Source organism: Pecten maximus, chromosome 17 (assembly GCF_902652985.1).
Source record: "Pecten maximus chromosome 17, xPecMax1.1, whole genome shotgun sequence".
Taxonomy (NCBI): Eukaryota; Metazoa; Mollusca; class Bivalvia; order Pectinida; family Pectinidae; genus Pecten; species Pecten maximus.
Window position 1 is genome coordinate 8,051,358 of NC_047031.1, and position 18,669 is coordinate 8,070,026.

Consider the following 18,669-nt stretch of genomic DNA (forward strand, 5'->3'; position numbering starts at 1 on the left):
CATTATAACTGTAACACGGGGGCCGGGAAATATACATTATAACTGTAACACAGGGGCCGGGAAATATACATTATAACTGTAACACAGGGACCGGGAAATATACATCATAACTGTAACACAGGGACCGGGAAATATACATTATAACTGTAACACAGGGGCCGGGAAATACACATCATAACTGTAACACAGGGGCCGGTGAATACACATTATAACTGTAACACAGGGGCCGGGAAATATACATTATAACTGTAACACAGGGGCCGGTTAATATACATTATAACTGTAACACAGGGGCCGGGAAATATACATTATAACTGTAACACAGGGGCCGGGAAATATACATTATAACTGTAACACGGGGACCGGGAAATATACATTATAACTGTAACACAGGGGCCGGGAAATATACATTATAACTGTAACACAGGGGCCGGGAAATATACAGTATAACTGTAACACAGAGGCCGATAAATATACATTTTACATATAACACAGGGACCGGGAAATATACATTATAACTGTAACACAGGGGCCGGGAAATATACATTATAACTGTAACACAGGGGCCGGGAAATATACATTATAACTGTAACACGGGGACCGGGAAATATACATTATAACTGTAACACAGGGGCCGGGAAATATACATTATAATTGTTACACAGGGGCCGGGAAATATACATTATAACTGTAACACAGGGGCCGGGAAATATACATTATAACTGTAACACAGGCCGGGAAATATACATTATAACTGTAACATAGGGGCCGGGAAATATACATTATAACTGTAACACAGGCCGGGAAATGTACATTATAACTGTAACACAGGGGCCGGGAAATATACATTATAACTGTAACACAGGGGCCGGGAAATATACATCATAGCTGTAACACAGGGGCCGGTAAATACACATTATAACTGTAACACAGGCCGGGAAATATACATTATAACTGTAACACAGGGGCCGGGAAATATACATCATAGCTGTAACACAGGGGCCGGTAAATACACATTATAACTGTAACACAGGCCGGGAAATATACATTATAACTGTAACACAGGGGCCGGGAAAAATACATCATAACTGTAACACAGGGGCCGGGAAATATACATTATAACTGTAACACAGGGGCCGGGAAATATACATCATAACTGTAACACAGGCCGGGAAATATACATCATAACTGTAACACAGGGGCCGGGAAATATACATCATAACTGTGACACAGGGACCGGGAAATATACATTATAACTGTAACACAGGGGCCGGGAAATATACATTATAACTGTAACATAGGGGCCGGGAAATATACATTATAACTGTAACACAGGGGCCGGGAAATAAACATTATAACTGTAACACAGGGGCCGGGAAATATACATTATAACTGTAACACAGGGGCCGGGGAATATACATTATAACTGTAACACGCGGGCCGGGAAATATACATTATAACTGTAACACAGGGGCCGGGAAATATACATCATAACTGTAACACAGGGACCGGGAAATATACATTATAACTGTAACACAGAGGCCGGGAAATATACATTATAACTGTAACACAGGGGCCGGAAAATATACATTATAACTGTAACACAGGGGCCAGGAAATATACATTATAACTGTAACACGGGGACCGGGAAATATACATTATAACTGTAAGACGGGGACCGGGAAATATACATTATAACTGTAACACAGGGGCCGGGAAATATACATTATAAATGTTACACAGGAACCGGGAAATATACATTATAACTGTAACAAGGGGGGCCGGGAAATATACATCATAACTGTAACACAGGGACCGGGAAATATACATTATAACTGTAACACAGGGGCCGGGAAATATACATTATAACTGTAACACGGGGACCGGGAAATATACATTATAACTGTAACACAGGGGCCGGGAAATATACATTTTAAATGTTACACAGGAACCGGGAAATATACATTATAACTGTAACACGGGGGCCGGGAAATATACATTATAACTGTAACACAGGGGCCGGGAAATATACATTATAACTGTAACACAGGGGCCGGGAAATATACATCATAACTGTAACACAGGGACCGGGAAATATACATTATAACTGTAACACACGGGCCGGGAAATACACATCATAACTGTAACACAGGGGCCGGTGAATACACATTATAACTGTAACACAGGGGCCGGGAAATATACATTATAACTGTAACACAGGGGCCGGTTAATATACATTATAACTGTAACACAGGGGCCGGGAAATATACATTATAACTGTAACACAGGGGCCGGGAAATATACATTATAACTGTAACACAGGGGCCGGGAAATATACATTATAACTGTAACACGGGGACCGGGAAATATACATTATAACTGTAACACAGGGGCCGGGAAATATACATTATAACTGTAACACAGGGGCCGGGAAATATACATTATAACTGTAACACAGAGGCCGATAAATATACATTTTACATATAACACAGGGACCGGGAAATATACATTATAACTGTAACACAGGGGCCGGGAAATATACATTATAACTGTAACACAGGGGCCGGGAAATATACATTATAACTGTAACACAGGGGCCGGGAAATATACATTATAACTGTAACACGGGGACCGGGAAATATACATTATAACTGTAACACAGGGGCCGGGAAATATACATTATAATTGTAACACAGGGGCCGGGAAATATACATTATAACTGTAACACAGGGGCCGGGAAATATACATTATAACTGTAACACAGGGGCCGGGAAATATACATTATAACTGTAACACAGGCCGGGAAATATACATTATAACTGTAACACAGGGGCCGGGAAATATACATTATAACTGTAACACAGGCCGGGAAATGTACATTATAACTGTAACACAGGGGCCGGGAAATATACATTATAACTGTAACACAGGGGCCGGGAAATATACATCATAGCTGTAACACAGGGGCCGGTAAATACACATTATAACTGTAACACAAGCCGGGAAATATACATTATAACTGTAACACAGGGGCCGGGAAATATACATCATAGCTGTAACACAGGGGCCGGTAAATACACATTATAACTGTAACACAGGCCGGGAAATATACATTATAACTGTAACACAGGGGCCGGGAAAATACATCATAACTGTAACACAGGGACCGGGAAATATACATTATAACTGTAACACAGGGGCCGGGAAATATACATCATAACTGTAACACAGGCCGGGAAATATACATCATAACTGTAACACAGGGGCCGGGAAATATACATCATAACTGTGACACAGGGACCGGGAAATATACATTATAACTGTAACACAGGGGCCGGGAAATATACATTATAACTGTAACATAGGGGCCGGGAAATATACATTATAACTGTAACACAGGGGCCGGGAAATAAACATTATAACTGTAACACAGGGGCCGGGAAATATACATTATAACTGTAACACAGGGGCCGGGGAATATACAGTATAACTGTAACACAGGGGCCGGGAAATATACATTATAACTGTAACACAGGGGCCGGGAAATATACATTATAACTGTAACACAGGGGCCGGGAAATATACAGTATAACTGTAACACAGGGGCCGGGAAATATACATTTTACATGTAACACAGGGGCCGGGAAATATACATTATAACTGTAACACAGGGGCCGGGAAATATACATTATAACTGTAACACAGGCCGGGAAATATACGGTAAATCAGGGGCTTGTATACATAGTATAATTGTAACACAGGGCCAATATATATAGTACAACTGTAACACAGGGACCAGTATATATATATTATAACTCTAACACAGGGGTCGGTATACAGATGTAGTACAACTGTAACACTATGCAAGGCTAGGATATATTTATAATAACACTAACATAGGAGTATCTATCATAACTGTAGCACAGGGGCCAGGCTACATCTTTTATAACTCCTACAAAGAGGCTGGTATACATACTATCATAACTGTAGCGCAGGGACCGGTACATATTATCATACACAATCAAGGATTCCATGATTACGGATTATTTGTTATACCAATAAATTAAAGTATTAATTATCGAACAACACAATGTGAGTAAAACAATGGACCTGTCTAACGACAATTAATAAAAGTGCGATGTGTTAAAAGCAACAAGATCACAAAGAAAACAATGGCCTTATTCCTAGCTCCGTCTTGTTCTCCAACTCCATGGGAATATGCTTTTGTTTGCTTGTTTGTTTGTTTTGTTTGTTTGATTTGTTTGTTTTGTTTGTTTTGTTTGTTTGTTCATTTGTTTTATTTGTTCGTTTATTTTTGTTTGTTTTGTTTGTTTTTGTCAGCAGCCTTTTCTGTGTATTATGTAGCTACTTTTTTGCAGTTGCGTGGTCGACATCTTTTTCCTTCGATTTATTATCATGTCCTTTTCAGCGCCTCAATCCAAGTGATAGTTAACTTGTCACCAGATTTGCTCAATCTCCTTTTCCTTAATAATTTATTTCCCGGTAATATTTGCATCGAGCCTGGTCCGGCCTCACGTGAGAGAGAGGCCGCGATAGCACAGTCAGTTAGAGCGCCGGCCACGTGACCTCAGGTAGAGATCCGAGGGGCGTGGTTCGACTCTCCCTATCCGTGTCGGTTTGTGTTTCTCGGGAAGCTGAGACACTGGCCAATCTGTGCTGTCGTGATTGTGGCCTTTGGTAAGACATTTCCCCCTAATTAGCATGGCATGCGCCGGGCCTCCCGTATGTTGTTAAGTGAGGTTGTCACCAACTACTACAAGGAGACTCCGCCTCAAAATGACTCTGGCTACTCACGGGGCGTGAAACCCATCAAAATAAACAAACAAACAAACAAACAAACACACTAACAAACAAAGTTGTGTCAGGAAAGACTCCAGTCCTATGTAAATTGGTAATTATGCTTGCTAATACAATGCATCTATTAATTGTTAAGGTGACCTTGACCTTGGAACCATAAACAGTGAACAATTTTCTTGATATTCTAGTGTCTAACTTTTGAATATACAAGGTAGTGACATCAACATTTATCATGAAATAAAAGTACAGCAAAGGCGAGTTCCAACGATGTAAAAAGCATCGTAAAGAGTGATGATGAGATGAAATTAAGCAATAGTCATAAAGCGATGAACATGCATGATTCGGCAATGATATCTTGCTTTTCACCTGTCTTCTTTGGGAAAATATGCATGATTCATTTTAAGAGATCTCTCGCTGCCACCGCCAAGAAAGAACAAGTGCTGAATTTTCTTATAAAAGAAGAGTTTGGTGTAATGAATCATAAAATGTGCTGAAAATCGTGTGTTATAAGCAAAAGCATGAAATTCCTCTCTACAATGGTTTTAAGAGGGACAATAGGGAATTTCCCGCATTAGACTATTCTTCTTCTTTTTTTATGTTGTTGTTGTTGTCAATTTCACTTGAAATATGCTATCATGACGCGTGTATTGATAACTCTCAGGACATCCATTAGAACTCTCAGGACATCCATTAGAACTCTCAGGACATCCATTAGAACTCTCAGGACATCCTTTAGAACTCTCAGGACATCCTTTAGAACTCTCAGGACATCCATAAGAACTCTCAGGACATCCTTTAGAACTCTCAGGACATCCATTAGAACTCTCAGGACATCCACTAGAACTCTCAGGACATCCACTAGAACTCTCAGGACATCCATTAGAGCTCTCAGGACATCCATTATAACTCTCAGGACATCCATTATAACTCTCAGGACATCCATTAGAACTCTCAGGACATCCATTAGAACTCTCAGGACATCCATTAGAACTCTCAGGACATCCATTAGAACTCTCGGGACATCCATTAGAACTCTCAGGACATCCATTAGAACTCTCAGGACATCCATTAGAACTCTCGGGACATCCATTAGAACTCTCAGGACATCCATTACAACTCTCAGGACATCCATTAGAACTCTCAGGACATCCATTAGAACTCTCAGGACATCCATCAGAACTCTCGGGACATCCATTAGAACTCTCAGGACATCCATTAGAACTCTCAGGACATCCATTAGAACTCTCATGACATCCATTAGAACTCTCAGGACATCCATTAGAACTCTCAGGACATCCATTAGAACTCTCAGGATATCCATTACAACTCTCAGGACATCCATTAGAACTCCCAGGACACCCATTATAACTCTCAGGACATCCATTAGAACTCTCAGGACACCCATTAGAACTCCCAGGACACCCATTAGAACTCTCAGGACATCCATTAGAACTCTCAGGACATCCATTAGAACTCTCAGGACATTCATTAGAACTCTCAGGACATCCATTAGAACTCTCAGGACATCCATTAGAACTCTGGGGACATCCATTAGAACTCTCGGGACATCCATTAGAACTCTCAGAACATCCATTAGAACTCTCAGGACATCCACTAGAACTCTCTTTTTTCGGGTTCTCCGTGGCTCTGTCTTTTTTTTCCTGGCTTTTGTATAATAAAACTTCTTGAAATTCCCCGAAATACGCAATGCCGAATTCTGTGAAATGAACATTCTCTTTCCTACTATGCGCAATGCCGAACTCGGTGAAATGAACATTCTCTTTCTTACTATCCGCAATGCCGAACTCTGTGAAATGAACATTCTCTTTCTTACTATCCGTAATGCCGAACTCTGTGAAATGAACATTCTCTTTCTTACTATCCGTAATGCCGAACTCTGTGAAAAGATCGTTCTTTTTTCTACTACACTCAATGCCGAACTATGTGAAATGATCCGTTCTTTTTTCTACTATCCGAAATGCCGAACTCTGTGAAATGAACATTCTCTTTCCTACTATCAAATAATAATCTATGTCAGTGTAATTTGTATCAAATAAATTATGTTCCCTTAATATCAACAATCACCATGGAAACCCACGCACACCAGGTGGCGTACTTACCGCTCCTATGTCCCGTGCCAGTGCCTGCAGAATCACAACCAGAGTTACCTCCCCATACAAACCATAAACGCCACGTTTTATACATTTTTTTAATCATTCTTCGAAGTGGGATAAACGTCATTAACTTTACAAGGTATGCCTCGAAATTTACGAGATTTTTTCCCTGGGTTTACTCTTCTTCTAACAAATCACTACAATGTAACATTGTAATTTGCCATTTAAAAAAAAAAAAAAAAATGTGTTATTTTCTTGCTTCAATTTCAATAGAGAACTGTGATTTTGGATAATCCAATGATGCAAAGCGTTTTAAGAACCATGATTCCTAAATCAATTGATAAAATATTCATATTTATTCATTTTTGTCAATCTTGACAAGCGATTATGTATAAATGAGTCAACATGCATGCATATTGAGATAAGTAATTTCTATTGTTATTGAGGTGAAAATTCAAACCATTCTGATTGGACAATAATAAATGTTTATATCATGCAGGTGATATCTTGTTAAATAAGTACACTACTATCAAAAGTAATATTAGTCTGTTTATTGGTAGATTGTCGTCACGTGATAAATATGTTGATATGATACAATGTAGGTATTTGTACTAATTCAGTAATTAACTTACCTCAACATCGTACCGGAAGTCCATTGTGATAATTTTGTATCCGTCCTTGACTTCTTCATGCGTGACCTTGATCTTGAATGGCCCACAACCCATTTGTTGATTTAAGCCTCCCCAGTAATGTTCGTGCTTCTGAAACAGTGCGTATACACCAGTATAACAATATATTGCTTTATTTATTTGATATATATATATGATTCTAATCTGATAGACTGATCGTGAGTTAAAGATTCTGTTTAAAGTTCTGAGGACATGAGTTGGAATCCCTTAGTTGCGGTGTTGTTTCTGTTATCGAAGAGCTAAACACCTGCTGCTTAGGGAGAACTTCTAGTTATCCATATCGATACAGCATTAGTCTAGTACACCAGAGGACCCGTGTTCAAAATTGTAAACTTTATTAATTTTACACCAATTGCGAACCAGGTTATGTCAACTTATATAAAACTTTCGTGTTGGTCCGAAGCGCGCATGTAGTCTTGATGTGGGAGGAATTCGAAGTTTACGGAGAAACCCCACGTGGTCGGGCCTTTTCACCTTCGATCAAGTCCGATCGGGGAATCGAAGACTAGTCGCCTAGATTTGGCATGTGTCTAACACTGTACCACTGTACCACCAAACCAACAAAATCCACCGATCCATAGCATTAGAGTTGTCCGCCCCTACCTTTCCACACGGAAAGGATTTTTACATAAGAGTTGTCCGCCCTTACCTTATCCTACGGAAAGGATTGTTACATAAGAGTTGTCCGCCCTTACCTTGTCCCACGGAAGTGATTGTTACATAAGAGTTGTCCGCCCTTGCCTTATCCTACGGAAGTGATTGTTATATAGGAGTTGTCTCCCCTTACCTTTCCCCTACGGAAGTGGTTTTTACATAAGATTATCTGTGCTTACCTTGTCCCCACGGAAGGGATTGTTCATCATGACGATGGTTCTGCACTCCTCCTGGTAGACTAAGCGACAGAAATCCACCACGGTCCGGTTCTGGGGAAACTCTGTCGCAATGAAGGCATATTTATCCTTGAACGTCTGAAAAAAAACCCAAGAAAAAACAACTTATCAGATCTAGATCTACTGAATTTATATTTTCCATGCTGATAGTAAGCCAGGAGGTATCAAGTATTAAGTGTTGGTTTGCCATTTTCAGGGAACTCAAATTAATTCTCACTAGGGTGAACTCTCAACTAAAAGCCAAAATTGAGGTAGTGTGATTATATTGACAATGAACGAAGCAGTCATCCTATTCTACAAATGCTAAGACTTAAAGGGACATACCTTCGTTCGGACATCAGAAACCTGCACAATTTTTATTGGTGAAATCTATGTCTGAACAATGATTATATGAGTGTTTGTGTCTACATGTAATGAAATTAACGTCAACATGTACAAGGAAAAGGCGTATCGTGCACAATTACCGTATGTCTTTGGGGTAATTAGGGATACTTCGGGTCGAATTAAGAATTTCCAGGACTTAATACTAGAAGATTTTTGGCTTATCTTGAGAGTAAAACTGTCGTATTAATGTAAAGATTATAACTGTTACTACTTTGAAAAAATCCACTTTTTCCAGTAAGGTTAATAGTAATGACCTTAACTTTATTCAAACGAAGAAATGCTCCTTTATGCGAGAGTAGCAACTACCACTGTATTGCCTTATGTTTCGGCCAGGGGACAGTACCAAAAACCCTCCCTACAGGAGATGACCGCTCAACTCAAGGTCAAATGTGTGCAATGAAGGTCATTTTAGCTTATTCGTGTACATATTGTTGTCATACCATACTGTGACAAATACCGGCCACTAGGGCTATTTTGACCTTTGTGACGTAATGAATTATGACGTACTAACCGGAAGATAGACAGCATTGATGTAATCGTTACACCCTTTCAGGTTGGACCACAGGTACACTCGACTGTCGTCAGCTGATGAAACAAAAAAAATATAAAAAATAAACATGACATAACATGTATCTTTTACATAGGAAGGCTTATTTTATAATTGGCGGCAAAGTTCAATACTTCAATATTTTATTTAATTTGATTCCTTACGGATTATAAGTATTTACACAAGAAGAAGAAGAAGAAGAAGAAGAAAAAGAAGTCATAACGTTAAGGTAATGTCCTAATATTCACTTCTCGTGAGGTTGTTGACAGAATTTACCAACCAATGGTGAGTGTTATTTACCGAGAGAATCGCAATGTAATTGATTCTGTGCTATATAAGTTTATAAAGCTGCATCTGATATTTTTGCTTTACGATAATATAATTATCGGAAATGAAACCTGTGTGATACGTACGCGGTAGCATATTCTTGTCCCGGTTTTTAGGGAGATTTTCTGGCAAGTGTGCGGCTTCGTACTCCATGTCAGTCGGGGAAATGAGGCTCTGAAATCGTCAATAAATAAACATGAACAACAGTTTGCATCAAATCTGCCTCAACAGTGTAGGGGAGACAATGATTATTGACTTGACAATAAGCTTCCGAGATGATAACACAGGGGATAGTTTTGCTGTATTCCCATTTTCGCCAGATATTTTTGTATAAACAAAACAGACAAATTTAAAATAAGAAAAAAATCCGGAGATAATATAAGTAAAACAAAAAAAAATTAGATAAAGATATTTTATTGACATAAACATGACCCAGGGATTAACAATAAGCTATTGTTGACCTACATCAAGTATTGTCTAGTATGTTACCATGGTGGCTAGTCTTGGTCATGTCGCTCTTTCGAATTGGCGCCCCAAGTCATCGCGACGGTGCGACAGAGCGCCATGGGAAGAACGACAATAACAAACAATGCGAAGAGCGAACAGTACAAATGTTAATACTGTTAAAAAAATCCTCTTGCCTGTTGATGGCAAAAAGGGCGAACAAAAAAAAAACAACAACAAACAAACACAACCCCCCCCCCCCCCCCCCAAAAAAAAAAAAAAAAAATAATAATAATAAAAAAAATAAAAAAAATTTCGTAAAGAGGCATGTTTCAAGGAGTAACCCCATTTGGTAGGGGTAATTACCTGGAACTGTCGGTGCATGTGTGTCTGGGAGTCACTCTCCCTTCTAAGGACGTTGTAATACTGTGAGAATTCCTCCAAAGAGACTGTGGTATCCTTGCCTTTCAGTGCCGCCCCAACAGCCAGATACAGGAACTGGTACTGTCCCTGTTAAGGCACCCGAGAATTTACATATATCAGGTTTTACATATATCAACAAACATACACAGGAGAATAAAACTGCAAAAAATATGAGAATTGTTGAAACAGCTGTTCTTTTACCTGTTAAAGATACCATATATATAACAAAGAGTTGTTATGGTCGATTGAACAAGAACAAGCTGTTGTATATTTATACAATGCTTAAAGTTAAATAATTTACGTCATTACTACTCGGCAAAAGTATGAGCTTTTAATTTTTTAAATTCTTGAAATAAAGTAAAATAAAGAAATTAAAAAAAAAAAAAAAAAAATAATAATTACTAAAAAAAAAAAAAAAAAAATGCACCCGAAGAAATAAAATCGTTTTCCACAACTTTATTAGGTACGAGATTATCTTGTAAGGAATCGTTTGATTTGTTGTTGGGGAAACTGACCGCTGTGTGGATCATGTTCACGCGACTCTCCCTCATCTTGGCCACACACTCATGAACATTGACCATTCCCTGGGATTCCGCCTGGTCCAAGAGATAATCCATAGCGATATAAGTTCCGGAGCGTCCGACCCCAGCACTGGAACATACAATAGAATTATACAATTTTTGTTTTAAAGATTTTGAATGTAGATAAAAGTGTCAAATGTATTATATCGAATATCAAGTAGAGAAATATCTTTTAAAAACAGTACAGACACCAGAATCTAGAAGAGAATTTCTTAAAGTTCTGGAAGAAATGTTTTGATTTTCTCCTTTAAAAAATCTTGTGACGTCACCTACCTACAATGGACCACGACGGGCGCTTCACTGGTTGTGACCTTGACCTTCTCTTGGAACTCCACGAGGGGCGTGACGTATTTTGGGACTTCCTTATCAGGCCAGGACAGGAACTGCGCATGTCTTACGGACTTCATCTCCCCATTCTAGAAAAATAAATACCATAGTGATGAAAATTCCGTACTTTTGATCTAGTTTTGAATAAAATGTTAGTTTGAGTCTTACTATGACATTGACACTATATTGTTGTCGACATTGTGTGATTTATATCAATCCCATATCAAGAAAGACAATTTGTACCGATAACTCTGCATTGATTCAGTCTGGGTCTGAAATCTATTAGAACATTTCAAGCTGCTGATAAGAAAATACACATCTTTTATTTATTTCTGAATTATCTATTCCCTAAGGAAATATTCAAAGCATAATATCGGATTTTACTTCCGTGAATTAGCCTCTTAACTCCAGTTACATTCGCAAATATGTCCTTGTAATAATAAAATGTTGCTGAACCTAAACATTTGAAAATAGTTCGTTTAATAAATGCATTTCATGTGTCATTTTAATTCCAAGTTGGTTTGTTGAACATTTTAGACATCATACCTCAATACAGACTCGATCTTTAAGGTTTAGTCTTGTAGCAATAATTAAATGCTTAGTCACTCTTTCTGGCTTTTTACCCGTCAATGTTTGTAGTCTAGCTTATAAACTTTACTTACACAGCTAATATTGAGATTTGATATCCGGAAGTTCGAGTAACGTTCAATGTCATCACATGTAATCGTGACGTCACCATAAATAACTTCCTCCCCTTCTTCTGGCCAATACTGCATACATTTGATAACCTGAAAAGATACGCAACAGTAAAAGCAACCATTGCAACTTATTTATTTGGAAACCATGCCAGTACCTACCCCTCCCTCTACTAACTCGGTAACCATGACAACGGTACTTGCCCATACATTAAGTTTGTAACCATGGCAACAATACCAACCCGTCCGTCCATCAAGTTGGTAGCCATGACAACCCCAATCTACTAAGTTGGTAACCATGGCAATAATACCTACCTCTCCACTAAATTGGTAACCATGGCAACAATATCTACCCCTCCCTCCACTAAGTCGGTTACCATGACAACAATACCTACCCTCCCTCCACTAAGTCGATAACTATGACAACAATACCTCCCCCTCCAAGTCGGTAACCATGACAACAATACCTACCCCTCCAAGTCGGTAACCATGACAACGATACCTACCCTCCCTCCACTAAGTTGGTAACCATGACAACAATACCTACCCCTCCCTCCACTAAGTTGGTAACCATGACAACAATACCTACCCCTCCCTCCACTAAGTCGGTTACCATGACAACAATACCTACCCCTCCCTCCACTAAGTCGGTAACTATGACAACAATACCTACCCCTCCCTCCACTAAGTTGGTAACCATGACAACAATACCTACCCCTCCCTCCACTAAGTCGGTTACCATGACAACAGTACCTACCCCTCCCTCCACTAAGTTGGTAACCATGATTATGCTCTGACAGTTAAGTTGCCACACCATCCTCCAAAAATCGTTCACCATGTTTTCAGTTGGACCTGGAAATAAGAAAATGAGAATAAATAAATAAAAAAAAAAAAAAATGAAAAGTAGAGCAACGGAAAGAAAAAAATGTTAGTCCACACATTCGCCACTGTCATTTCTTGGTTGAAAATTTTTTTTTTTTTAAACTCATTTATTTGTATTTATTATATAAATATGAATAATGAATTTGAGTTTACCTTGACATGCCACATAAGCCTTTGCAGAATGGAAACCCTGGAACAGAAAATTTAGGAATAAGGTGAAGTATATCTACCTATTTCATTTAGTCGTCTCTAATTTTAGAACCAAGCATAAAACATATCAAACATCGAATTCCAAGGAATGCAAAGAGGACAGAGTATTGTAGTTTTAGTGATAATTTCAAAATATTTTTTTGCGAATAAATGCTAGGTTTATGTCTTCTGTAATTAATATTCCTGTAACACATCAATATATATGTACTATACACATTTTAATGACCACGAACAGCTGAACAGATACCCAGCGCAACAAATCAAAGATGGCTGATTAATCACAAGGCAAAAGATTCGAAACAGTTTTGTATGAATTCCGCAGTTATTTAAGAATGTACAGTCAGCGTTGTGATTCAATCAATTTGGACGTTTTATTAACTTTGAATAACAACTTATACGGAGTGACCAGCCCTACAAATCTAGGTAACAACCATCGGCTAAGTATCCTCTCACCGTCAACACATTTATATGATTTTAAATGATGCGGACACATTGAGTGAACATTGACTGATGACGTCACAACATGCTTACGTAGTGAGTGTACATGTCCATTAATTGATGACGTGACCACATACCGACATAGGGAAGGTACATGTACATTGACTGATGACGTCACGACACAACGACATAGGGAAGGTACGTGTACTGTAGCGTCACGATATGCTGACGTAAGGAGCGTACAGATGTCCATTTATTGATGACGTCACGACATGCTGACGTAGTGAGTGTACATGTACATTGACTGATGACGTCACAACATGCTGACGTAGTGAGTGTACAAGTACATTGACTGATGACGTCATGACATGCTGATGTAGTGAGTGTACACGTACATTTACTGGTGACGTCACGACATGCTGACATAGTGAGTGTACATGTACATTGACTGATGACGTCACGACATGCTGACGTAGGGAGAGTACTTACGTCAATGTATGATGCGTTGATGTAGTCGGTGAAATTATTGTCGTCTAAGTCCAATACAACCCTCGAGTGGTCATCTGTAAACAAAAACCAAATCATATATTGATGCAAGTATTATGTCATTCAAATCTTTTCTTGTGTATTTTGGCACTCTTGCAAAACAGATCAATTACATCCAGCGTAATACCAAGCACCAGCAAACAGATTTACGTAAATGCGTCTCTGGATAAGTGGATACTTACATGGATATATATCCGCGTATCTATTCTTGGTTTTATTTTCCGGGCGCGTGGCCGCCGTGTGAGGATGCTGGAGGCCCTGAGGGAGGGTCTGTAGGAAGCAGAAAGAAAATGTATGATTTCACCGTCAGAGGGCGCTACGTTAACAATACTAACTCGCCTATACTGGTTTTGACATATACCAAATTACTCACCAACCCGAAGAATCTGTTTCTTGACGCTTACACTCAACTCTTGTGAGTAAAATCTCTATATACTGACAAAAATCACTCAAATAAATAATACATTAAGATTTGATGAGAGAGAAGATTTAGCAATATCAAACAAGAGATCCCAGAAGGATCTTGTCGCCCGCCATTGTCTGATCTCAATTGTTCTAAGTTCGTTTGATCTCTTTGTACTTGATTCTCTCTCCTCATATTGATCTTTTCTATTGTTTCTCTGATCAAACCAAAAATTATAAATCCACAACTACACTGTACCAACAGACAAAGAGAAACTAAAGTAGAAATCTGAGGTAAAACAACAGACTTAGAACTGTCAACATCCAAGATGACCATTTATCTGTCATCTTGTTTTCCTGACTATTCTTTACCATGCTAACCTACGTCTAGGTACATATGGAACCTTTGCAAGTTTTGCTTAAATTTGTTTCATGATGTTATGAGAACCATCGGCAACATACATGTACTATCAAGTACAAGATGGTTGTCTGTTGATTTTTTTTTGATTTTTTGTTTGTTTTTTTTTTTGTGTTTTTTTTTATATCATTTTCAGTGTGGAACATGTACATGTACAAAAAGCAATGTATGGAATTTGAAAACGAAAAAGAAATCTTTTATTTTTCAGGAAATAGTGATATTCAATAAACGTCCAATGGAACAATGGAAACCTATATTTGCAGACAATTGTTTCTTTACTTTTGAATTAACAATCGGAAAATATTTGTTTTTAAAGAATACGAGAACGAAATGAGGCCGCCAGACGAACGGGAACAGTACATGAAAGCTACCCATCTGATGATGGCGAGCTAAAATTATAAACTTATATACATGTATTGTAATCAACCATAATCCTTAAACTTACCGCGTGCTCCAACTCGAAGCCTCGATCTGCCATCATCATCTGTGTCATGTACGCAGAGTACTCCTGAACTTTGACCCCTTTGGTGCCATCTAGAAGCACAAACGAGGACTTGACGACTTTGTCTGCGGACAGGTGAGATCCGCCCAGGTGTGGTGTCGGAGCGACGCTTGTGGCAAAATAAGCGGACACGTGACTTCCGCTGTGGGTGTCAGCCGCCTAAAGACAGTAATCAAACAATGACGTCATCATAATGTGTGTACATGGAACAGATTCTCAATTTGCTCATTTTACCAAATAAAAGGTTTATTTCATACTCTAACAAAGATATTCATACAAATTAAACATTAGACAGCTTTTCAAGAAAGACAAGCACAAATAAACCAACTTGTCAGAAGTGTGATTTAAAGGGTTGGCGAGCAAGTTATGACGTCAGGCAAACGTTATTTTTGTCAAGGAGAAAGCTACAAATTCGCCTTCCCAATCTCTTTTCTCTCCTAACATGCAAATGACACATCCCACACTAAGCTATGGTCTTCGGGCCAAATTTTCAATATCGCTCCTTCAACCTAAACGCGAAGGAGCGAAGAAGCGAAAATACGATGGCGAAGTAGCAAAGGAGCGAAAATACGATGGCGTAGGAGCGATGGAACTTCGCTCCTTCGTTCCTTCGTCATCGTATTTTCGCTCCTTCACTTCTTTGCTCCTTCGGCATCGTGTTTTTCGCTCCTTCGCTATTGGAAATTTGGCCCTAACGGAACACCATACTAAGCCGTGTTTTAATCGAGGTAACTTGAGCTCAGTAAGTTTTTAAGCGAAGTACAATCACAAAAATAAAAAATAAAGATAAATAAAAAATAAAAAACCTGCATTATCATAATAGCACAAATCGATAAAAGTTCACACAAAAATACTGTTCATGCAGGATACATATATTGTACTTAAAGATACATTTAGGTCTAACTTACACACACAACATTATTGCAAAAACTGAACCAAACAAACAAAACCTTAAAACATACAAAAGACTAGAATTAAATATTATATATATGCTTTGCCTGTCCCGCTTTGTCGATGAAGTAAGTTTTAACCAAACTCCTAAATTTACTGAAATTTTAGTATTTTTTCCAAAAACAAGCGAAAAAAGACTCCATATAGTTGTATGGAAGCACTTTGTATAAATTGATTCATTGCACAACAAATATCAAATTTCGCAAAATCAATAATCCTGAAAATTCACCCATGTCATGTTTACCCCAGAAATCCCTTTCTGAAAAGTTAGAGGATAATACATATAAATGATATAGTTCATTCCAATTTGGTTATAAACTTTAATTTGTCATCCAACTGGAGAAGCAGTAAAGATTTCATAGGAACTTCTCAAAATTTAAGGATTTTTTAACAACACAATATAGCAAAAAAATAAAATTTATGTAATTTGAAAGGTGTGTTCAGATGTCCATAATACAATACAACTATGTTCCATTTTTTGTTGAAATGATATTAACTGAGCTAGTTACAAAATTTTAAAAGTCCGAATTCCCAACCTCCCCAACTTCCACAGCCACTGGACCATGAAATCTGGACGATATTCCGTGAAAGCTGTGTTGAGATGTTCACTATGTGTTGTAACTATATACCGAGTTCGATTAACTTATGACTTTTCCCTTTTTTATAAACGGATCGAAATGCAATACTTCAAGTGAAATGTTGACGACGCCGCCGATGTTACAGCCGGAAAAGTGATACCATAGTGTTATATATCATTCTACCATGTTTGCTATGTAACACCGGTTTTGATTGGTTTAAAACTATGTATTATTTTCCAATAACCCACGCTCGTGCCAATAATACACGGTCGTGAGTCACGGCTATCACAATCTTAAATATCTAATATTCACCCATTTTATAAAAGGTTACTATAGCCGAGTGGGCTAATGGGTTAGTCTTTCAATATATTTTTATCACGACGCGAGTTCGAATCCTACAGAGGCCCCCCCCCCCCCTTTTTTTTTTTTTTTTTTTTTATCCTTTTTTTTTTTTAATTTTCAAAATCAATGCCATATGAAAGATGCTCTTGATCGTAGTACTGTATTGCCTGTATATTTCATCAACAAATTATACAATACTCAAGAAATAAGGTTTTCCCGGGGTTTCTTTGCTGTTTTTCTATTAGAAAGAGGTCCATCTCAGAACTGAACAGTACATGGTAGAATAGAAATAATCAACTTTGACTCGTGTATTGTTGCAGGATATACAACTCGGACTCGGATATTTTGCAATTTTAATTAATAACTCAGGCCTGGGGCCTTCGTAATTAATTTAATTGCAAAATATCCTCGTCCTCGTTGTATATCCTGCAACAATACACGAATCATCGTTAATTATTTCTTAAGTAAAATATATGTTTTATGTGACCATTAAATGTCTAAGTTCCGGATAATGTCAGCCTGTTGTTTATATGTTGGTTCCAATATTAGTTTGTCTTGTTGTTTTCCGGAATATAAAGAGTGATTGTGTTGTGTTGCCCCATATATATATATAATCAGACAGACCACACGTGACCACTTACACGATAACTAAGCTGGCTATCAGGGGCGTGAATAGTATGCTGTTCACCGACCTGTCCATACTTAGATCCGGCTCCGTAGAATCCGCTCGCCGAGCTGATGTTGTCCAGTCCGCTACTGTAGCCTATAGATAAACGGATTAGTATTGGAAGGAAAACAAACAGGTCAAAATGACGTCACACAAATGACGTCATACAAAAGACGTCACACAAAAGACGTCATTTTAAAGTTGAATCAATAATTATTGTCTCATATTATTTCATTTGCTTTAAGAGATGCTATAATCATTTATGGAAATGCTAAAGGCAATAATGCAATGCATATTTGGTGTTTTGGTAAGCTATGAAATGTTTGGTAATATTTGATACTCATGACGACAATTTACGACCGATGACGTCACTAAACCGCTCTACCTTTGTTGACAGTGCCGCCATTAGACGTTACAAAGGCAATATTTCCGTTCATCAGAGTGGCCCGGTCCTGTCCTCGTCGGCTAAAATAAAATCCAACTTATTGCATAAG

The 18,669-nt window shown here is 38.3% G+C and overlaps 1 protein-coding gene across 2 annotated transcripts in view; it reads right to left on the reverse strand.

Moving 5' to 3' along the window:
* The window catches only part of LOC117316011 (fibrillin-2-like), a 54,561-nt gene that overhangs the window by 5,906 nt on the left and 29,986 nt on the right, over nt 1–18,669 (reverse strand). Inside the window, exons 4-19 of one of the 2 annotated variants that reach the window (XM_033870496.1) lie at nt 18,561–18,640; nt 18,150–18,271; nt 15,581–15,796; nt 14,498–14,585; nt 14,259–14,332; nt 13,275–13,311; nt 12,997–13,091; nt 12,207–12,332; nt 11,491–11,633; nt 11,152–11,287; nt 10,580–10,723; nt 9,856–9,943; nt 9,407–9,480; nt 8,455–8,589; nt 7,565–7,693; nt 6,939–6,962 (exon numbers count right to left, since the gene is read on the reverse strand). In XM_033870496.1, coding sequence (XP_033726387.1) covers nt 6,939–6,962; nt 7,565–7,693; nt 8,455–8,589; nt 9,407–9,480; nt 9,856–9,943; nt 10,580–10,723; nt 11,152–11,287; nt 11,491–11,633; nt 12,207–12,332; nt 12,997–13,091; nt 13,275–13,311; nt 14,259–14,332; nt 14,498–14,585; nt 15,581–15,796; nt 18,150–18,271; nt 18,561–18,640 — 1,711 coding nt within the window. The remainder of the gene's footprint in view (nt 1–6,938; nt 6,963–7,564; nt 7,694–8,454; nt 8,590–9,406; nt 9,481–9,855; nt 9,944–10,579; nt 10,724–11,151; nt 11,288–11,490; nt 11,634–12,206; nt 12,333–12,996; nt 13,092–13,274; nt 13,312–14,258; nt 14,333–14,497; nt 14,586–15,580; nt 15,797–18,149; nt 18,272–18,560; nt 18,641–18,669) is intronic. The other variant, XM_033870498.1, reaches the window with a different exon arrangement.